The sequence below is a fragment of the Colletes gigas genome, unplaced genomic scaffold (assembly GCF_013123115.1).
Source record: "Colletes gigas isolate AHSC1104 unplaced genomic scaffold, ASM1312311v1 Colletes_gigas_Sc00014, whole genome shotgun sequence".
In the NCBI taxonomy this organism is placed as follows: Eukaryota; Metazoa; Arthropoda; class Insecta; order Hymenoptera; family Colletidae; genus Colletes; species Colletes gigas.
In genome coordinates, this window is record NW_025106643.1 from 685,095 (window position 1) to 708,517 (window position 23,423).

Below are 23,423 nucleotides of genomic sequence, written 5' to 3' on the forward strand. Positions count from 1 at the left end.
CGGGAAAACTAAATAGATTTCCCGAGAAAAAGAAAGGGGGAATCGGACTCGGACGGAACTCGAGGGAATCAGAGTCAAACAAAGAGAGGGACGCATTTTCAAGATGACTACACGCGTTACGATTTATCCGTTTAATATCGGTCTGTTTAATTAAACCGTTCCTTCTCGTTCTTACCCCTTTTGCAACACGTGCCACCCCGTGTTTATCCATTATTTAAATTCCCGTCTAGATTGGAATTTTTGTGCAAAGGGGATAGTTTCTTTTAATCCATACCTTTAGCTCTAAATTTCGAAGGACCAATTACAATAAATAATAAGAAGATATAAGCAATTTTCTCGATTAGTTCGTTTAATTATGATCGTGGTAAGGAGGGAAACACTTCTCGAAGTTCCTTCTTTTTTTTTACTAATTACGAGGAGTATAATTAAGGTGGGTAATAAAAACTTGAAGAACCCCAAGAAGCAATTCTTGTTAGTCGAAATTGAACGAAGAGTCCTTCCTATTACTCATACATTATTAGTTATGGAAGGTATATTTTTATATCAAATAGAAGAGGCAAGAACCACAAGAATTATTTTAGTAAGAATTCGCGAATTAACGTTGGTGCTTCTTGGAACGCGAATACGTTTGCTCTGAGAAGATGAACAGTATACCGGTGTATATTATTCTGTCGTAAGCCAACGAGAAGCGAGTTAATTCTCTAATCAAGCGACAGTCCATCTACATACGAATGCACGGAGCAGTTGCTTGACACTTCGCTGCCGATGAATATACCTCTATGAACCATACGCCTTTGTACGTGCGAATTGCTTGCACTTGTTGAATGTCAGAGACAGACTGCAAAGTGAAGACATTAAACGTTCCAATTGTTCGAGAAATATAAGTGTCAATTACCAGTAGAGTACTTATCAGTAGACACACGAAATTGTAGAAACAGAACCACTCTCTTTTCAGATGTTAATCCCTTTATATTTTAAGAAACATACTAACTTTATAATGCATGCAATTACGCAATACTATTTGCGTTTACACTTACATTTGTTACATTGTTATTTAGATGCAATTATAAAATACTATGCATTTAACATTGACAAATTTTCGATAAAAATTGCGTTTACTTTCGTGACGAGGATAGTTAATTTTTTCTTTACTTCGAAGAGGAAATCATCCCCTCGTTTCTTTCTGCGTCGTTGTCCCGGCAGATTTCATTTGCGAAACAACAGGAAAAAGATTTCGCTAAATATGTTGTCTAGGGACACTTCCGGCGGGTGGTAAATTTCTTTAAAAAACCAATCTCGTTGCGCTTAACGGGTAATTTTTCTTCTAGAATTGCTATTTACGCCTTGACGCTGAGAAAGATTATCTATCTCGTATGAATTTATTTTATGGCGCTTCCTTGCTTTAAACGTCGCAAAGACATTGAACGTCGCGTTTTACAACGACAGTAGCAATAACAATGATAACAAGGACGATAATATTGATAATAATGATGATAATAATAATAATAATTTTGCAAATGAGCATCCAAATGGAGCTTTTTGGCGTATTATGCTGTTACATGTTAAAAAAGGGAACAACGAGTCGGAAACCTATAAAAATTCATGAAAAATCCCTGTAAAACTCCCCCAATGGACAAAGCTTCGATTCTTAAGAAACCATTAAACGGCCTTTAATTAGTTTTTTACGACGAACCAGAGAGATTTTTATGAACGAGGAATTATTAAGCTGCCCAGAACATGGAAAATAATATACAAGTTAGAAAATTTATAAAATTATGAATTTCCCGGGGAACACTCGACCGCGTATAAACCGTTATTATTGTCAGTAGTTTATCATCGGTCCCGGGAGCTCAGAGAAGTCGTTGCTTAAAACTACATTATACGGTACTTCACGGGGGTCGTAAAGCGTTCCTGTCGTCTCATAGAAGCATAGAATATTAAGTACGAAGTAAACACGCGTTATGGTTTGGCGGGTAATAAAACGGTGATGCTGTGAAAGTGGACGGAAAATTTATTAACGTTTCGTCTCGTCCTTAAATGTTAACCGTGACGGCTCATCTCGTAACCTCGTATCGGTCCATCATTACTTTATTCCTCGTATTTGTGTTTCCTACTTGTTCAAAGTAATAAGAAGTATTCATCGACGTTTCCTCTATGATTTAATCCCGTCGTTGCGCGTCACATGAATTGTAAATGTAATATCTGTATAACGCGAAGCATCGATCGTAAACGTTAGAAATTCGAAGGTCCGTACTCCCGCAGCTCTAATCAAAATCTGGTTCCAACTGGATCGTATAAATTGAACTTTCCAGATCAGCGTCTCCGCGGCATTTCTGATCAAGATGCAGCTCCTCGAATCGAAGGCAATCACAGCATAGCTGCTGTATCAACGCTATTATTGCCACAGAATATGATAAGCGCGGTGGGTATCAGCTTGTGGGTAATGGTAATTACATAGAGAGCCTCGAGGCAACAAGGGAAGTGGCAACAATACCCCGTGCTCTAGGTGACGCAGAACTATTAGCTCCAAATCTGATACCCATAATTATACTCCTCTTGGATCTCACCCTGGCTTGACTTGACAACCATAATTGAAACCTCGACGGGAAAAATACAACCCCTGGCAAGAAGTATCCGATAAGTATGAGGGCGAACCGTCAAATTTTATCATGTCAGAAATATTCGTTGTCAAAACAGAAATTATTAATATTATTTTAGTTGATTCCAATAAATTTAAAATATAAAATTTTGCCTCTGATTTAAAAAAAAATCGAAATATATCATCGAATGGCTCATCGTAAATTGATTTTGGTTCAGTGCCACATTCGTATAGTTGTTATTTTTGGACCGTAATATCATCAACATTCAAGTGATCAGGTTATAATACTGATATTACTTGGGTTTATTAGCAGGTATTTGCAGAATTTGACGATGCACGAGCAGTGTACATTGGGCGGTGACGTATATTTGAACTTTGCGGAAGTTTGGCCACGATAGATAACCGATTTAGATGGCGAGGCGGCAAGTTTTCCGTATCGGTCCAATTACCAGGAGAATTGCGGCCGTAGCCGAATCTGCCAGCTAAGAACATTTCTGCGTAACGCGATCCATATATCTTAATCCAGATTATTAATTAAATTTGGCGCATAAAGCTGTTTCGGCTGGCGAACTCGGAAATATATTACCCCGAATCAGTGAATTAATGTAGCCGCGAGTTGAGTGCACGCAAATATTTTGTCCGCGGATCACTCCCAGGCGCGCGCGCGCCCGCGCCAAGTCGAAAATAAAATGCGAAACGAGATTTATCGCGAAAGTCCCGGCGATATATTTCCCCGAATTGACGTTATCTCTATGTCTCATTATACGTGTTAGTGGGCGGCGCTGTACAAATTCCTATAAATCAACGGGGATTTCGCGCGACGAAATAGTACGACTAGCAATATACTCGTTTCGAGGATATGAAAATTCTCGCGAATTGACCTCCGTTCGATTCCCACCCATCGCTACGCGGAACGCAGGATGTTGCGTCGCGAACCCTCGCGTTTGGTAACCTCGTTTTAGGTCAGACGCGGGCAAGATCATCTAAAATGTTTTTAAAAATAACATAGCTAGCGTCTCGTCGCTTGCAATTTCGTATCCAGTAATTTTCACATACTAGCGATCCTTTATAGATCTCCGGGAGATCTTGATCAACGGTAGAGGCGCGTTAATAGGAACATGAGCAGCGAATGGAAACGTCGACGCATGACGTCCGTGATATTCGTAATTCGCGTTACAATTATCGCAGGGAAGAATCTGCGCGGTGATGCGATAACGAGGTCGCATTGATACGTTCCAGCGATTTTCAGGGAGCGCGATTGCACGTGTAATAAAATCCAGTCCAGACCTGCGTATTCATATCGCGACGTAGGTTTTCGAGGCTTTTTCAAAGAGACGCGCGAGCGACCATTATGCGGGGGTATACGTTGCAATACGATCGCCAGCGTCGATTCAAAACGCGGAAATATTTATCCGCGCTGGCTGAATGGACGAGCGCGAGCAAACCAACAGCAGAGGCGACTGATAGCTCGACGTCTCATCCTTCGTCATCGGCGCTACTCGTGCCGAGTATATTTATTTTATCGTATGAATAGATCGTCTGCTCGGAAATATAAATTCAACACGTGTACGAAATAAAAAAGAAATAACTCAGGCATTCACCGTCTGCTTTTTTTTTTTGCTATTGAGCATGTGCTATTGATTTCCTGCATGTTAAATGGGTGAACGCGAAGACGCAAATCCTGTTTCAGGACTGTTCCGCCATGGAACTCGCCCGGTTAATATTATAGATTTCAAGAAGCGAGAGAATCGATCATGCATAGCACTTTGCAAGAATTAATCGAAAACACAATGAGATATTGATTGGAACGTTAGACTAATTAATGGAGGGACGTTCCGGCAACAGTCCTTTGAATTCAGAAAATTTGATAAAATGATCAAAAGCACGAGCGGACTGTAACTTTTTCACCAGCAGAGTCATCACGCTTTTAACGTCCTCGTCAACGCGACTCGCAGAACTGACGACTTGAAATCAAATAAAAGAAAAAATAAGCGCCCCGATTTTTCGTTCGTTGGGCTGTGTTAGTCCGATCGTCTGCCAGCTCTAATCAAGTCACTCCATTTCCACTGCATCGCTGCATTTTACATATCCGGAATTTTATAACCAAACTAACTTTTGTAAACGCTGAGTTTGTCGAAGCCTCGTGACAAAGGATCGAAGTCCTCTCTATAGACACACTTATAAATCTGATGTATAATTATATTTTCTACATTGCTCGTCAGTATTTACTCTCCTTCTTTGTACACTAATTTAAAAGTAAATACATAAAACTGATATTAAAATTGTTTTCAACCCCTGATACAGAGAATCTGTTGAGAGTTCGCAGACATTGAACGCAACCCCTGTACAGGGCATGTGTGTCAAGGTTTGATGTATCTACGAAAGTCCGTGAAGTGACAATTTTTTTTCGAACGAGAAATACCTGTTCGTCGACTCGTCCTCCATTCTTTCGTCTTCGACGGGGGCACGGTAGCGGCGCATAAAGGGTGGCTATTACAATTAGTGGACATTATGGTAGCACGTAGCGTGCACCGTACCAACACGAACAAATCGACCGACGGATCGGTACAGTCTATCATTGCGGGGCAGAGTGTGCAGCTCCACCGAACCGTTCTCTCGCCCCTCTAACCCGTTTCGCAACCGAAATACTATCCCTACCGAACGGTTTCACCGCTTCTACCACTATCGCCGCAACCCCGCTTTTGCTGTGCGTTCCCCGCCGCTCTCCGTATCCTACCCAGACCCTCTGTTCTCCCGCCCCCCCCCCCCGCCCCTCCTTCACCCCCGTCGTAATTACAAGCATTCATTTCACACTAAAAGCCGCTGGTGCTGTCCTGGTCCGTCCGAAACGAGCCCCGCGCGGGTCGCATTTTCGCTACGGATTGCCACTCGTCCGCTACCAACCTCGCCAACCTCATTTTCCCCTGCACCACCGCCCCCTCTACCACCGTCGTTCCAACGCTTTCCCGTTCAAACCCTTTTCCAAATTTGCACGATTACAGGCCGGGGCCGGCTGCTAACGCCGATCGTTCAGACGCGAGTCGGCACGGTCGACGTCCTCGCGGATGGCGAAAATTTTTATTCGTCAACGTCCGGCTGTTTTTCATCGCTTTGTCCCGGCGAAAATATTGATGACTGCGCGCGGACCCAGCCCCCGCGACCACTGATGGATGACGTAGATTTTACCTTGTTCTCTAGAACGCTAACAGCGGAGTGAATGGTTGTTTCAGAACGAAAACATGTTCCGGGCAGTCGCATGGATCTATGGTCCAGGTTATTTTGACGGCTCTTTTGTTTCCATATCCACTTTTTGGCCGATTGTTTTAGAATTTCCAAGCCCTACGGAGCCGGGGACCCTTACCGCTATTCGAAATTATGGCAAATATCCGTTGTGCTGTTACAATGCTTACGGAATTATTTTTTAGACAAGGGTTAGTTTTGCAACTCTGTAAAAATTATCCTAGGTTGAGATCTACGTTTGACCCGATAATCGGAATTATTCGCGATGAATTTATTCATTCCAGTCGGTGGCAAACTAATTCGCTTTAAGAATGGTTTATTAAATTTGAAGAACAAAGAGAACTTGGAATAGTTTTCGTCTTTCGTCGGAGGACATCCATGAATATGCATACGCATACGCTATCGTTCAGAAGTTACGGTACACATGTCACTGGGTAAAATTATTACATAAAAGGAGACGAGGACTACTCTTTTGGCCTTCTGCTATAACGTTTATCGTTCCTCATTGACGCGTCAAAAGTTTCTCAGGCAGAAGAACATTAACGCCCCCTGCCCCCCCCCCCTATCCTTCACCTTTGCATTTAAATTCAAACACCGCAGAAAATTCTGAAAGAGCCAATCGGGGTTGGCCGTCGGCTCAGACCGTGCGATGTGTGCGGGCTTTGCGGTTGGCTGCAGGATTGGCTGGTTAATTTCACACTCCCATGATTATATAGACGAGATGGAGGGCATTTATATTCGCGCGCGCAGAGAACCGAGGGTGCCTGATTGGGTCCGATATTTAGAGTATAAAAAACTTCCGAGTTCCACGAGCACTGTTTGTTGGCATCCCCTCTAGTTTCACCGTTTTCTTTTTGTCTTCCTCCCATCTATCGGGGATCGCCGCTGTTTCGTCCTTTTTCTTCGACTTTATTCCCCGTATGCATTACGCTTGCACATAGAGGATCACGCGCGTGGACGTGAACATATGCGCGCACCGAATGACTGTGGATTTCACGGGTATTATATCCCTCCTTTCGACCTGAAATATTCGGTACATGCAGAGCGAATGCATTCCTTAAGTGTCCGTTTATAGCCTACTGGAATTGGACTCGTCTCCAACTTTATCATATTAATTAGTAACATTTTTAAATAAATTTGTACGAGTATTAAATATTGCACAACTTGTTTCTGCTGAATTGTATTAAATTTATATGATATTATTCCTGGAAAATTATTTCATCAAACTTTTAATTTTATTTGCAGGAAGTTAATCAGAGAATTCATTAAATACTATCGAATTTTATAAATGAAATGTGCAATATTCTTTTGTGTATGTATTTAAAACAATATGTGCATTGAACCGAAATTAGCAACCTTTAATTTTAGAACATTCTGTATAAATTATCTCAAATTTTGCGTTTCACTTTCGTTCTGCATGTAACAGCTTAACTCTGTCGATGTAACTTTAACAATTTTTACGGTCGCTCTATGCATCACCAGTCATCCCCCCCTCGGACAACCCATCGACGACAGTACAAAATCCGCAGCCATCACTATTTTTAATTACATTTGCATCAGATTTGCATATTTCCGTCCCGCGTTTGCGCCATCCACGCAGTTTCCACGGGGCTGTGTGATTTTTCAAAAATCCCATATATGTATAGTACGCGAAAAGGAGGGAATCAACCGTACGAACATAACCCGACCATGCAATACTGATTGTGAGTCATTTCGCGTCAAATACATTACTATTAGTCCACGTAAATGGAGAAAGTGGGGGTAACAGTGAAAGACTTGGATGAATGGCTCATTTTGTTATTCGATAAATTGTAGATTATATCGACAGAATATGGAAAAACGGAAGTAACAGTATTGCTTGAAAACCAAAGATGAAACCAAGAGTTCAGAATAGGAGTTCGCGGTGAAATGATGACTCAATCCCTCCGACTGTACGTGGACTGTATCGTAATTCAATTGCACAAAAATCCCTGACACCGAGCGGGAAAGTTGATCGATTCGTCGTGGAACGAGCCCAACGGGCCAGAAAAAAGACGGGGGTCGCTTTAGCAAAGAGACAACACAGAAATCGGTTTCGCGCGACACGAGAGCGCCGGCCCGTGCAACAATGGCGGAGATTAAAGGAAACTGCCGCGCGCGGGGTGCCGGTAGTTTCTGTTTATCGCATCATATAAATACGGAATTAATTAAAACTGCGGAGTTAATTGAATTTTTATAACCTTTTGCAGCGACGCCTCTCCCGGTCCAACGTCGCCGGCGACGCCACCGTGGCCGTACTGCGTTAACTGGGTAGTTACCGAGCCTCGACGCCCTTCCTCCTCCATTCCGGTAAGTGTAATAGCGTCATGGAAATATTACCCTTTTGTGGAGAGAGGAACGCGTCGAGCCACCCCTTCCACAACGTTCTACCGTGGCGCACCCCCGCGCGCCTCGCTCTCTGATAAAATCGCCCGGAGGTATTTACGACGACGATGCACAATCTGCTCGCGAATAAACGGCCGTTGTGTACTTTTAACGAGGTAACCGAGGCTCTCGCCCGCTACTCGTACGCGAGGGCTGTCGGTGGATAGGGGTGTGTTGCACGCCGCGCACAGGTTGCGAGTACCATTATCGCCGTAGCGCGGGAACCACGATTTTTAAACTTATCGTTAACATTTCGCGCCGTATCGATTTATCTCTTAAGAGTTACGCGCCGCGGGCCAGACACGCACCGCGACGAAAGGCGTTTAGAGATTGCATCGGCTCGTTAAGGGCAACAGAAACATTCCCGCACCATCTCTAAACAAAATATATTTAGGAAACTTAATGATTTGCATACATTTATATCTGATCAAAGTTAGAATTACACTGTAAAACGCGTACAATCGCTTTTTAAACGTTCGAAAGAAAATTTTCCTCGCGGAACAAGAAACAGTAGGTATACCTGTTGCCTTGGGGGTTGAACCCCGTGGGTGGCTCGTTTCCTCGCGGTTTTGACAAAATGTCTTTAGCCCCCGGAGATAAAACCGCGGAGAAAAAGTGGAAAACGGAACACGGTAGCACGTAAGTAAACCTCATAAGTAATCTTGCCGGCGGCGCGTCTTCGATTTGAATTACTCTTCTGTTATTTCTTGCCCGTCGTCGGGCGTTATCAGAAATCCGCTCGCTCGTCGGATTAGCATGTCTGAGGTAGCGACCATCAATTTCAATATCCACTCGATAAATATTCCTTTGGAACCCGACTTCTTTCCTCTGCACCGATCACCCATCCCCTTCGGCCAACCTACCCTCCCCGTCTGGAGATTCGTAAGATTCGATGGAGCAACGAGACGTACGGCCCGATAGACGGGTCGCAGACTGGCTTTAGATAATATCCTCCCCCAATCTCTATACGGTGAGACTCTGCAACGATATTTTGCTTCGAAAGTTCGCCGGTATAGCCATATAATGTCAGAAGAAACGTACGCCGGGGCTGAAGCTTGCTCAGTGATCCGGAACCGCTGAGACTGAAGGGATTTTGTTAGAAAAAGTGTCGTTCGCCGGGCTAAAACGCCAATGATCTGACCAGAATTCTATTTTCCCATGCATCGAGTGTGCTTTAAACGAGTTATAAAGTTGAGGTATAAAGAAATATGAGCCCTAGTTCTAGCCCCGGTTGTCACATTTTTGGAGCCGTATAAATTAAAATGCTCCGTTGAATAAATGGAATAAAATAAATAACGCGATACATTCAATTGTAAATTGACGGCAATTTGCTTCGAATCGGAGGAAAGGAAGCAGCGGAAACAGAATTACACTCCGGTGGTTTACCCGGCAGGCATTTCAGCTCGAAGTCTGAAAGGTAAGCAAAGCGTAACATCAAATTTTTACTTCGTTACATCTGAATACTCGGTTTCCCCGCGGTGTATACCTTTCCCCATCCTAGTTCTATTTGGTCAAGCACCGTGCTGTTTTACTTTTTCCCCGCGGTAACTCTCCGGGCACAGGCATAAGTAATGAAGGAACCTTGAAGACTTTTCCTCTAGACTGAAACTGTACTTTCGCGGACGAAAGAGGGAAACGAGACTTTGGCAGAGAGGACTAGAAAAGAAAAAAAAAAGGGAGTGGGGAGAAGACAGAGGGAGAAAGGAGAAAAAAGGGACGGGGGGGGGGGATCAAGGTAATATTAATAAGTAGAAGGAAAAGTTGGTTTGATCAGCTAACCCGGACGAGTCCGGCACTAGACCACATCACAGAAAGACTCGAAGCGCCGAAGCTATTAGCATAATTACAATACTTCCGTCTGGCCGATCCAACTTTCTGCTTATTTTAAGCCACGGCTCTGATATCTCTACCGTGATGGGATTGCAGGCGAATCCATTACGCTGATGCAGCGTTAAAGGGCCAAATTATCGGAACGAATGTTCTGTTAAGTCATCATTGATACTGGAAGCCTCGCGTCGGATTTAATCGAACAACGCGCTTCGGTCGTTGACGCGTTCCCTATGCGTTCTATAAGAACATAACGATTTACCGATAAAGATTTTTAATCTCTGGTGATTGTTTCTTTTATACTAAAATTCGAGCTGTCAAAATTAGTTATAAAGCAGTCGATGTAGAAAAAACGTAACCTATTATAAAAAGCTGCGATCCATGCAGTTATGACACACAATTTTTGTCCTCCTGTAGAGCTTGAAGCGGTAAATAACTAGCATACACCGTTACGAATTAGATTTATTTTCGACGAGAACATAAACGAGCCAGTAGTTACGAAGGGTGTTTCGGTTCGGTGACTGTAGCTGATTCAGCTTTGCACCCTTACGATCCCATACGACACTTTATCTTGCGTAATAGATCGTAGGGTATAGAAGGATACGCACCATGCTTCTATCATTAAAAGTCAATTCTAGGCGGGATAGGAAAATCGATATAGAATGACCACGAGTTTACATGATTTAGACGTTATTACACGTTAATAACGTTTTAAGGAAGCCACAATCAACGAAACAGAGCTCCAGCTAGCCGTTAGGTTCGCGAAATATTCGCGTCACGTCCGTAGAATTCGCGTTGCGTTACATATTTCATTACACGTTGCGTTACTCCCATCCATAACCACTTCGACGTACGCGTTCCAATAGCTTCGGTCGCGTATCGTACGGGGGCAAAACATTATCGAAGAGAGCGCCGGTGTCTGAGCTGCATCGTGTTTCGAACGGATCCCACTACGACGTGTATAACCATACAAATTTAAATGCCTGCAATAATGTTTGTCTGAACGTATGGTATAAATAGGTCTTGCAGCGTGCAGCGAGGTTTGCGCAAACATAGTGCAACGCTAGCAGGGAGAAATAACCGCGTGGAGGGCTCCACCGATGGACAGGACCTGGCATAATGGAAGACCAAAGACGTCACAGTGAAATGAACGATAGTCCGCGGGCCTGACAACATTATCAATGGATTCGCCGGCAACGGGGCCGCGATATAATAGAAATCGTAACCCCCACGGCAGAAGATTAATCGTTCGTTCGATCGGATCAAATTGCCGATGAGACGTGAAATTCAACACGGAGATTTCTCTATTCTCCGCCCAGTCGATGGCTACAAATAAAGTTTCGCCGTTCCGCGAACGCCGCGGGAGAGAAAATGGCCACCACGGTTAGGTGGGAAACTCGAGGAAAGTGCAGCCGACGTCTCCTCCTTTACTTCCGGCGAACAATCGTTTTTAGCTAAAATACTACTCGTGTTACGGTGGATCACGGGCGCGAGAAAAGTAGCGGCGAGGGAGCGAGCGCGGTTATCGATACGCAGCTGAATTTAGCGTTGCACGACGACCGTTTCGCAAAGAGCGGTGGCTGGAAAGAGGGAAATGAGTTAAACGAAGTTGGTCGCCGAGCAGATGGAAGCGAAAAGCACAGCAAACTGCGGTGCCAGTGACAGAGTTACGTTGTCGCGTGTAACGAACTAGATTAGTCAGTGTGACAGAAGACCGTAATTTCCTAGGCAAATGACACCGATCGCGCAACCAACGCACTGTGCTTCCACTACACCTGGCACGTGTTTCCGAGCTCGTAAAATCTGCACCGCCGCGCCGTGTTCTAGTTACCAAAGGGACTCGGAAAGGGATCATTTTTCCGTTATTACTCCGTTTAAAAATTGGGAAAATTGTCATCGTTTGTAATAAACTTGTTCTTTTGGGAATACAAAATGAATTTTTTATAAAGAATCATTTCCTGCCGTTAAAGTCCAATAAATAAATGCAAGAACCGAGTTCGATGGCCTGATATGATCACAGATTTATTAAACTCGGAGCAAATTAAACGGAAATATATATCTCTGGGAGTAACTACGAGCTGTAGATGGTTTCCATTGACTCCGGTGGAAAAAGGTCGAAAAGGTGAACGAGGTTACCTACACGTTGGTCTAAACTGGCACTGTCTGATCCTGCGGGTCCGGACGGCGAGTGGTCGGAAACGATTACATGTGATTTAAGGAGCTCTCCAGTCTCGGACCGCCAGGTTGGTCCGACCACTGCATCTAGCTTGCTCTAGACTCTAGTCTGTTTTATCTACGAAGTGCAGCAATCGTCTCCACTTACACGCCTATTGGCCCTCGTTCCTTCGTCCATAAACCTCCGATTACTTTCTTGCATCTCAATATAAAACATACGACGCGAACGCCGCTCAATGGAACGAGTTCTTTTCGTCTCTAATCTTGAAATTCGATGAGTCCCAACCGTATCGTAATACAGCAATGCTTGGATCACTGCGTGTCATTTTCGATCTGATAAGCGAACGATAGTCATCCCCACTATCGAGAGGGGACTCATTTTGACACACCAAAGAAGCTCAACTTCGTTAACAATTTTACTAATTTCCCTAAACTAGCAGGGGACGAATTCTTGAGTCTCTGATCGGCAATCGTAAGAGTGTACACGAGGGCAGCGTGGTTCAAAGGTGGTTATTAGTGAATGCTACTGTCATGTCAAAGTTACTCGAGCGATTGATGAACCAGGCATAAACGCTACCGTGTCCTTCGTCCGAGCGAGGTTGAAGCAGGTTGCAGCCTCTCGAGACAAGTGGCACCATCGACATGGTAACGGCCTGGTAACTGCCTCGTAAGCTATCTAACGGAGCACTACCGACTCGAGCGGCCGATCCTCGTGTGGTGATTCGAGCCCTGGGTTCAATAGCCTCTTCATCAAGGATCACACGTCTAAATCCTCGGAGTTGGACCATGCATCCACTTGATCGAGCTTCGTGGAAATTCACGAGGACTGTACAACGTACGTGCGCGCGAAAGCACGGAACAGCCGGGTGTTCCAATCCGCTGGACGAAGATCGATGCCAGACAGTATTTTCGTTCGATCAGCGTCTGATCGCGGGTTTTGGAAATCGAGAGTGACGATTTTTCCGTGGCCCCGTGGATTACAACCGGCACGTTCCTTCGGCTAATTGGACTCTGGGCTTTCGCCTATAGACACCAACGCATGGTGATCGACGCGATCATGGTTACGCCCGCTGCCGCTTTTGACGATGATAGCGATACAACGTTCGGCAACGATTGATTTGGTCGAGATCGCCTGTACGTTTCCCCCGATAATGCTATTCTCTTGTTTCTCTTCCGCTTGGATGAAGGATGTATTGTGGCTGAAGCTATCTCATTACAGGGCAACTGTTTAGTTTCGGCTAGAGAAGGATGGCCCCTGCTAAATGGATTACTTGCGACTCCGTTGCCGATTAATTTGCATTCCCAACACGACGCGACGCATGGCGGGCTATTTGCCCTCGAAAAGACGGCCAAAAGTCGATTTCGAAAACTGCATCAACCGTACAATTTTTAATAATTAAATGCATCAAATTTTTTTGCATTTGTCTACTGATTTTATTGTACGCTTTGCAAAAATACATTAAGTGAAAGTCTACTCGTATACCTCGTCTGTGCTGCAAGTTCCATCGATTGCAAAGTGGAGTATTATAGTCTTAGAATTCGTACATGACACCAACACGGCGACAGAAAAGTCTAATCTTGATACATATGCATATAGGATAATGCGTTATCGAGCAGAGTCTATTTTGCAATCCATAGAACTATGCTAATACGAAACAATTCGGTTTCACGATGTGGTCAGACGCAATTGCCGACAATATCCCGTGTTTGCGGCGTAGAATGTTCAACTCTCCAAGAGAGCTTCGACCGCGACACAATAGGGCTGTATAAGAACTTGTTAGAACGTATCGGTGATACTATGGACGGGCTTGTCCCGAAGACTCTCGAGTTACATGACAATAGAAAGACACGTTCGAAAGGCGAGCATCCGTTCGACAAGTTTTTGCACAAAACCGTAAGGATGCTTTTACTATCCAGCGAAGAAATTGGCTGGCGTGGCCATTGTCTGACCATTGAACATATTAATTAAGAAAGCCGTCAGCAATCGCGACACTTTGCATCTGTGCCCAATATTCCGGCCTTAGATCCGCCGTTAGTAGTCTTATGTCTGCGCTGCGACGACAGCTCGCCTACGCGAAAGCACGATGACAAACGCTGCCATCCAAACAAAGGGTCTCGAGCTATACGTGCGGCAGACACGCAATTTCCGTGGTATGTAAATCGCGCGAAATGAATTTCTGCCAATCACGCACGTGCGTCAGCGGCGCGATCATCAGTGACCTAGCCGTTTGTCGGCTATTACCCGAAAGATGGAAACTTCACTGGGAAAAATTCGCGCGAAAATAACGAGGACAATTATCGAGACTGATATGTCTCTTATTTTCTGTAACCTTGCTAAAATTTCTAAATCTTATTGAAATTTATTTCCTCGAACATTTCAAGTTATACAGCAGACGTTTCTGGACAAACTTGGTGCATTTTATAATGACTTCTAACGCAGCTCGTACGAAGTTGGAACGGAAATAGAAAAGGGTGCTATCATCGAGACACTAAAACTCTGTTTTTACGCGCATTCATCTGACCTGTCGATTCGAGTCCCACGATTCGCATATGCCTGCTCGATGGCCTGCACCGTCGACGCTTCCATACCCATGATTGATGTTCGCCGTCGTTTCACAGACGCGACTACATAAATCAAAAGGCGCCCTTATACGGGCGAACCCTTTTCTTGTCGCTCTTCTCCCTTTCTCCTACTACGCCACTCTGTAAGGCGCTGCAATGCGTTATCAAATCCGTCGATGACAGACGAGAACGTATTAAATACTGAAAAGGACGGGCATCGATTGTCGCGGAACACCGAGCGAGATGGCGGATGAAAAGGGTGTGAAGTAAACGAACACGTGCATCATCCCTAAGGCCTCCCAACGATTCGGATACGTTTTGTGTGCTCTCCTTCTTCCTCCCTCTATATCCTCCCTCGCTCTCCTGATTATGTGTCCCATGGTGCTTGTTCTGTATATATTATTTGGCCCTGCAAGGGTGCGTGCAAGGGTGTTCCTGACAGATCCATCGCGAGAGATGTAATTTTTAAAGGTAACACGTGGAAGTCTCGTTTGGCTTAGCTTTCGATAACTGTATACATATTACATTTTTAAGTAGAGACGAACGTTTTATTCCGAGTAATAAATATAAGAGTCTTATTCACTGGAAATCTGAATAATTATACGTCGTTGAAAGATCAGATAAAGTGTCTCGATATCGTCGATACCGACGCAAAAGGACACGGATCCGGCATGATCCTGTTCGTTTCCATCGAACACTCGGATAAAATAGTTCGCTCGCGGTAAAGCAGAGGAGCTCTTACGCGAATTGGCTGAATTCCAAGGACGAAGTCTCGGTAGAAGGAGGCCCTTCTTTCTTTGTCCTTGCGTCGTTCCTTCCATCTCTTAGGCGAGCTCTCTTTTAGCGAGCCGAAGATCTGAGGAATAGTTGAGAGTTTGGCCAATAGTTGGGCGCAGCAGCATTTCATTCCGCTCGAAATTCCGCGAAACATGTGGGATACCGCAATGGAATCGTGGCAAGAACCTTCCACGGAGTGAAATGAATCTTTGCAGGAATCAAACGCAGTGAACATTCACGGAATTCTTCTCAGACGACACGCATTGCAGCTCTCAACTTTGTTTAGGTCGTATGCCGTGAGCCGAACGTTGTGTGACCTGTAAAATACCGTCTTCGTTTACGAATCGGTAGGTCCCTAGAAGGAAAACTTTTCGAAGCGGGATGCCACGTGTTCATTTCCTCGCGAAAATTCCTCCAGTTTCGTCGAAGATTCCACTGCTATGTCGATCTCGTCGGTCGAAAATTCCTGTCCAACTTCTAGAAGAATTTCAATTGGAAATCATACCGTATTCATGATACTCGACAGATCATCAATTAGAAATTAAACATTATGTTTATTCTATTTACTTTCTTTGGGTCCTAAACATATGCATACTTTCTATAGAAACTTGCAGATTATCGAATTACTATTTACTCGAAAGTATTTCAATTTCCAAAATATCGAAAAAAGAGGAAACACGATTCATCGCAAATTATCTTATTTAAATCATGAAGCAATCACTTTAACATCTTATCATTGTGATAAAAAATATGTTTATGCACGTCATATGCGCAACTGGTTGTTACGTACCTCGAGGAAGACATAATGGCTTCTAGAAAATGTACAACAGTTTACATGTGCAACGATAGTTGCCAATTCTTAACATAACAATAGATTACGGAAGTGAATATAACATTTGACAAAATCATTTGTTTTGAAATGTCATTCTACGACGCAACTGGGAACACAGATGCGCGTTCATTATTTTTTACTATCATTTGTTATTAAATGGACCGCTGTTCATTAAATTAGTATAAATATCTAGCGTACCCATGGGTAGATCGAACAGTGCCTATCCAACCATGCGAGCATCAGTGTTGTGCATTCTAGTTCTTGTGGCTACTGCCACACAAGGCTTTCAATTTCCAAGTCTTGGGGGATCAGTAAGTCGTTTATCTTTTTCGATATACTATTCGATATTTCTATTAAAAATACACGCTAAGAAGGAACTTAATTCGTTTTGGTATCTCACATCTATATTAAATAGATTTTAAACATTTCACTTGCACGAAACCATGAATAAATTATATTATAAACTTAGTCGTTTCGCTAAATATATGTAATTCATATTTCCCTCATTTCTGTAATTCATATTTCTGTTCTTTTCCATATAGTTACTAGACTCCGGCAAATCACTGATAGAAAGAAGTCGCCCAACTAGTCGCCCATCCACTACCACTACCCAAGCTCCGACTACTAAAGCAGCAGCCAGTTCAAATGGAAAAAATGACGCGTCTGGAAAAGCAGGCGGTAGTGCGTCTGTAGGTGCAGGCGGTAGTGTGTCTGTAGGTGTAGGCGGTGGTATTTCAGTAGGAGGCGAGATAAGTATCGGCGGTGGCTCTAACCTGGCGGATAAAATCAAAAAAGAGAGAGAAGAATCGAAAAAACGGCAAGAGGAAAGGAATCGTGAAAATAATTCGAAACAAGAGAATCGTCCAAGTATTCCAAGTATTCCAAAACTACCAAGTATTCCAAGTATTATAAACAACCGAAACAATACTAATAGTACCAATATTCCAAAACTACCAAATATTCCAAGTATTATAAACAACCGAAACAATACTAATAGTATCAATATTCCAAAACTACCAAATATTCCAAGTATTATAAACAACCGAAACAATACTAATAGTATCAATATTCCAAAACTACCAAATATTCCAAGTAGTATAAACAACCGAAACAATACTAATAGTATCAATATTCCAAAACTACCAAATATTCCAAGTATTATAAATCGTATAAATGTTTCACGTTCTCCAGAAATTCCGACACGTCCAACCCGCCCTAGCCCTTCTACTCGACCACGTCCAACCCGTCCTAACCTTACTACTCCAAAGCTTCCACAACGTCCAACCCGCCCTGCCCCTGCTACTCGACCACGTCCAACCCGCCCTAGCCCTGCTACTCGACCACGTCCAACCCGCCCTAGCCCTGCTACTCGACCACGTCCAACCCGCCCTAGCCCTGCTACTCGACCATGTCCAACCCGCCCTAGCCCTGCTACTCACCCACGTCCAACCCGCCCTAACGTTACTACTCCACAACGTCCAACCATCCCTAGCATAACTACTCCAAAGTTTCCACCACTTCCAACCCGCCCTCCTACCACTCAGACCACTGTTACTTCCACTACCGAACCTTCTTCGACCACTGCTGCTTCCTCCAGCGAATCTTCTTCTGCCAGTGAAGCATCTAACGAAGGCAGTACAAGCACTACAGTTCCACCTTCTTCGACCACTGCTGCTTCCTCTACCGAATCTTCTTCAACCACTGCTGCATCTAGCGAAGGCAGCTCAAGCACTACAGTTGAATCTACTTCGACCACTGCTGCTTCCTCCAGCGAATCTTCTACTGCTAGTGAAGCATCTAGAAAAGGTATTCCAGTTGAATCTTCTTCGACCACTGCTGCTTCCTCCAGCGAATCTTCTGCTGCCAGCGAAGCAACCAGCGATCTATCCTCGAAGATGGACTGAACACGGTCAGTGAAGTCATACAGACCGTGATGAGTATGGTATTAAACAGGCAATAAACGTTTTTACTACTACAGGATTCGTATAAAATGTATAACGTCTATTTAGCTCAAAATTTTAATGACTAAATGTATCAGTGACCGAAAGGAAATATAATAACATTGAGATTGAATTACAACATTATTGTTTCATTAATTCAGCCCGACTTCAACCCTGATTGAGCGATGGGTGGTAACAAAAGTATTTGACGTAATCAATAGATCGACAAACGATCGTTGATCGACTCATCTCCCGGGGGTGCCTAACAATCTGCGCCCGCCTCATAAAATTGTCATCGTGTGTGCATAAAACATGAGGATGATCCAAGACGCGGGAATACGCCTCTGTACCGCAAATCTACACGTAGAAATATGAAAGAAGCTCCCGACTATGTAGTTCGCGGGGCATCTATGCCTGTAGGGTTGTCGATGGAGACTCCGTTGCTGCGTGTTCGGCGAGAGGGCTCGCGGGATGAGGCGATCGGGAGAAAACGAATGGCGCGGGAAAGGAAAGGGTCGCTCGAGCGCGTATTTCCACATTGCTGCCTCCATCGTGAGCGTTAAAATACATTTTCCTACGAAGTGTCGTCACGGGAGGGCCTCCAGCTGCTGGTCGTGATATTCTACATGCGTAATGCTCGCGCGGATATTTCCATACATAAATTTCATCCGGGAGAAAGTAGGTGGCGGTGCGGTTGCACGTCGTCGTTGATGACGCCGTCTTCAAGACGTGCTCGAGAACCCGCTGGCTGATCGCGTCTCTCCACGGTTACCACAGCCGTCATTTTTATCGCAATATCTTTATCCGAATTTTTTGACGGATCGATATTAACGGGTCTGTCTAGTTTCTCTTTCTTTCTATATTTTCTTTTCAAGTCCGATACTTTACAAATTTTCTGCTAAAAGCATTACGGTACGCAAACATATAAATACTATTTATATATTAAGATATTTTCTTGAGGCCAATTCTTTCTGTTTATGGAGTATAAAGGAACAAATTCAGCAACCTTATTATTAATGTAGTGAAATTTGTTTTTTTATATTCTATAAGTGTAATTATAAATAATTATACATATACATATATTATGTCGCTTATTTTGTTCGTGCAATTACATAAATTCTCGTCGTTGCGATGACATAAAACATACGATCGTTCAACGACATCATTGCTGCTATCACGCGCAGAGGCAACTAGGTACATTTCATTTGCACGAGAAGCGATAAACTAACACTTCGAATTTTCCTGCTGGCCGTCAGGTATTTGGTTGTATCTGAAGCCCATATCGATACGGATATTCTCACCGTTGATCAATGGATTCTCGATGCAAGCTTGGATCAAATGGGCGACTTCTTCGCAACTACCGAAACGTCTTGGTGTCAGTTTCATTTCGATGCAACATTTCTTCTCTTCCGGTTTCATCGCGGCTGAACGTAAACAAAGATTTCAATCGAAGATTCGAATAAAAAGAAATAAAACACGGATATTTAATTTCAAATCACAAAATGAATTGCAACGAACGACCCTCGTATTTAGCGACACGGGATTCGAAAACCTGAACCTTCGTTGCATCGATTTACCTGTCATGGGGCTGTCAATGAAACCGGGGCATATACCAACGACACGTATTCCTCTTTGTGCGAGTCCTCTGGCGAAAGGTATCGTCATTCCAGCGACCGCTGCGCCTGTGGCACCGTAGGCGACATATCCTGGTGGCGAGTCGGTCGCCATCGCGTTTGAAAGATTGATAATAACGCCTCTGTGTCGATGCGCATCTGGTTTGTTTTCCGCCATCATGCCGACCATTAAACGCGTCACGTTAAATACACCCCAGACGTTGGTATCGAATAGGCACCTGTACAGGTCGACCGAATGGGGCTTTTTGTTCTTGAAATCGTACAACGATTCGGCCCCAAGAACAGCCGCGGCGTTAATTAGCACGTTCACCCCGCCGAATTTATCTTTCGCGCATTTTATGCTTTCCTGCACGTCTTTCTCGTTTCTAACCTGTCGAATAATTCCTTTACTGCCAACAATAGTTTACTCGTTCTTTAGCTCTAATATTCAAGGTTATATTAGTTTTCGATAACTTTCGTTGGGAGAAAAAAAATAAAAAAGCGACATCCACAGCAGAAATCCAACGATACTTATCGGCCAACCTAATACTTTATTCGATAGAACGGACAGGTTTATTCGCACGAACGAAATGGATCGAAATTTTGCGGGGGACTCAACTTACGTCGGTACACGAAAATAAAGCTTTCTCGCCCATTTTCTCCGCAACTTTAACTCCATTGCAAGATATATCGGCTAACACCACTTTGCCACCTTGAGAAAGAATTTTCTCGGCGATAGCCTTTCCGATACCGTTCGCGCCACCACTTATGTAGGCGACAATGTGCTAAAAATCATATTTAATCGACAATTTGATTTGTACATCTTGCAATTTAAAACACCATTTTTAATTTAATTTTAAGTTCTATCGTTTACGATGTAAGAAGAAGAATTCTCATAGCGTTACCTGCATTTTACCCATTTTGACATTCCTCGGTTATTCTACTCCGTTGAAATTAGATTTCTTCGATTCCCTAACTTCTTCTCGTTTCGTCGAAAAAGATTCCAAGTTGGACAAGTACTTGGAGCATTCTAAGAAAAACTTCTAAAATCTTATAAATCGAGTATACCTCCCCGCGTTTCCTCTTTAAGTATTCACTATCACACGACGCACTTATTTCCCACGAATCGTAAAGACACACATCTTGTCAAGCTTTTACCCGTATTTAAATAAAATGTTCGGTAATTGCAGCGCAACGCTTGTCACTCACCAGTTGTTCGTTGTTTCTCTGGAATTTTCAATCCATCAGTTTATTTTGAATAGTTTGAAATGGGCGATTGTAACGATGAAACAGATGGCAGCCAACGTGAACGACTGTCATTCCGTTTGACAGTATTCAGCGTTGTTTGCAAATGTAACCAGAGACACGGTCTAGTAAGCAGTGTAATTGCCCTTCAATGTACTCCACTTCAAACGGAACTAAAATTGTATTCCCGAAGAGTTTATTTAACTCCAGATTATACAGGGTGTCCACGAACCACGTTTGTTAATCATTTTTATTTTATTTTCCAGCAACAAGACACGTTTGGCAAAGATTTTAGAAACACCTATCAGTCCTATACGATCGATTGCCGATTATAAATTGGAAACGAAAGTTTCGAAGTTTGTCCAGGAACAGACTTTTATTGTATGGAAATTCGTTTTGGAAACAACGATCTGTTAAGGTGGCAACGTCAGGCGGACGGTATAACCTAATTCTCGGCGATTAAATGCAACGGTTGTGATAAGGCTTGTAAATTGAGCGAATTATGCCGTTGGTACCGTTGCTCGACGTTGCCTCGGCCGATTAACATGCGCATTACGCGAGGTCGGAACGCTCAACCTGACATTTGCATTGGAACGTGTCGAACAACCTGAGACCTCTATAACACCTGGTGCCTCGGATTACTTGCAACTCTCAGCTTTATTGATCGAGAACTACATTCTTCGGGCATCTACGCTACCTTAACATCGAGAAAATAAACACAATTTTTTTGGAACGTCTAGTTATCTACAAGACCTGACAAAAAGATTCGAGACGCGAGACTTGGTGAAAACATTAACGTTTTGGAATCATAAAACGTTATCATAAATGTTAGTGAAAAGCAAAGAAGTGAAAATGAAGGAAACGACGAGAAATAGAGACGTGCCGGGGAACGTTTCACGTAGGTCTCCGGACAAATTGTTGGTTCGTATGCTCGACCAATTTCAATCCTTTGCTACTTCCAATTTCCTGCGCGTCATTACCGGGGCGCGTTCGTAAACCCTCGGCCACGAGAAATCTTACATCGTTCTCGTTGGAAGAAACCAGTCCTACCCTGACTCCGCCGTCGGAGCTTCTGCTCGCGACAGCCATCGGCTTTCCTTCTTCCGCCATATCCGCACCCTTCTCACCCCTCGACCAATCGTCCCCGCAGCCGCCAATATTCAGCTGGTAGCGAGGACTACTCGCCGCCCACACACGACGTCTCCACTGTTGCGTATCGAACGTGGAGGAGCAGCAACTCGTAGCCTCATACCTGGAATCCTTCGTTTTGCACACGGGTGCGAATCCTGGAGAAACGCGGGGTAGGGAGAAATGAGGTGGCGGCTAGAAGGCGAAGGGGACGAGAGGACGCCGTGGCTGGGACGTGAGTACGGCCGGTGGGATAAGGGGGATGGGGGCAGAGGTCGCAGAGGTCGGACACCACGTAAATTGCATACCCGATTGCGGTCTACTGAAGAGTGGCGCCCTCCTCTGGGCAACCCCCTCTTCAGACCGTACCAACCCCAAACTGGATCTAACAAGCCAGCAACCACAGACTAGGTTCAGCTTGCAACGGGACTGCCACCTCTGGGGACTGCCGGCGGGTAAAGCCGGTGAACTGTCCCTCATGTCCTGACTGGAAGCCCCTGCTTCCTTTCTGTCCTCCCCCCCGTCCCTTCTTCAGCCGTGGAAACCTTCGAACTCATCCACCCGACCTAACAAGCTCACTTACCTTCAGCCTGTAAACCTACTGACGTTGCCATTGTGTACACCGTTCGGACGCTCTTTCTCTGATCGCGACGTCCGCAGGATAATAAGTCTGATGGCCAGGATTCCGATCTCACACGCGATCGATACACCTTTCCCCGTTTCTTCTCACCTAAAAACAAGGAAAGATCCATGAGATATCATTGTGATTTCACACTGATGGCATTGTGGTGGCTTGCGGTTGTAGAAAGAACCGAGTCAGATTGCAGGAAAAATTAATATGCTTTTTCGAACGAGCTCTTTCAAACGCCGAGACAGGTCGCAAATAATTTTTTAAATATTCTGTTTCATTACTTCTCCATCACTATTTCAGCATTTCCTTTGAAGACATCGTCGTTTTTGTAATTCGTCGCGCTAATTTATCCCATAAATTTTCTATGGAATTCATGTTCGTAGATTAGAACGAACGAACATCCTACAATTCTAACTTAATTATCTGTGTGAATAAATAAAAGTAGCTCACT

At 44.0% G+C, this 23,423-nt stretch overlaps 2 protein-coding genes across 3 annotated transcripts; one reads left to right on the top strand and one right to left on the bottom strand.

Moving 5' to 3' along the window:
- The first annotated feature begins 16,585 nt into the window (after positions 1 to 16,585).
- Positions 16,586 to 18,494, top strand: LOC122399609 (sporozoite surface protein 2-like). 2 transcript variants are annotated; one of them, XM_043400405.1, is made up of 3 exons: positions 16,586 to 16,726; positions 16,958 to 17,372; positions 17,436 to 18,494. In XM_043400405.1, the coding sequence occupies exons 1-3, from the start codon at positions 16,616 to 16,618 to the stop codon at positions 18,317 to 18,319; spliced, it is 1,410 nt and encodes a 469-aa protein (XP_043256340.1). In that variant the 5' UTR covers positions 16,586 to 16,615; the 3' UTR covers positions 18,320 to 18,494. The 2 variants fall into 2 exon arrangements, with proteins under 2 accessions (XP_043256340.1, XP_043256339.1); XM_043400404.1 differs by having other exon boundaries at positions 16,958 to 18,494.
- Positions 18,495 to 19,579: 1,085 nt separating this feature from the next.
- Positions 19,580 to 20,888, bottom strand: LOC122399651 (3-hydroxyacyl-CoA dehydrogenase type-2-like). Its single transcript, XM_043400490.1, has 4 exons — positions 20,874 to 20,888; positions 20,592 to 20,753; positions 19,933 to 20,359; positions 19,580 to 19,779 (listed from the first exon to the last, which is right to left on the bottom strand). The coding sequence occupies exons 1-4, from the start codon at positions 20,886 to 20,888 to the stop codon at positions 19,580 to 19,582; spliced, it is 804 nt and encodes a 267-aa protein (XP_043256425.1).
- Positions 20,889 to 23,423: the final 2,535 nt, after the last annotated feature.

What these genes read in the sequence shown, in the direction of transcription:
- LOC122399609 (XM_043400404.1), top strand. Translation starts at nt 16,616, where the DNA reads ATGGGTAGATCGAACAGTGCCTATCCAACCATGCGAGCATCAGTGTTG. An exon ending in TTCCAAGTCTTGGGGGATCA is followed by an intron (nt 16,727 to 16,957) that starts GTAAGTCGTTTA and finishes TTTTCCATATAG; the next exon opens with TTACTAGACTCCGGCAAATC.
- LOC122399651 (XM_043400490.1), bottom strand. An exon ending in CTTTATTTTCGTGTACCGAC is followed by an intron (nt 20,360 to 20,591) that starts GTAAGTTGAGTC and finishes ATTATTCGACAG; the next exon opens with GTTAGAAACGAGAAAGACGT. An exon ending in CATTGACAGCCCCATGACAG is followed by an intron (nt 19,780 to 19,932) that starts GTAAATCGATGC and finishes GTTTACGTTCAG; the next exon opens with CCGCGATGAAACCGGAAGAG.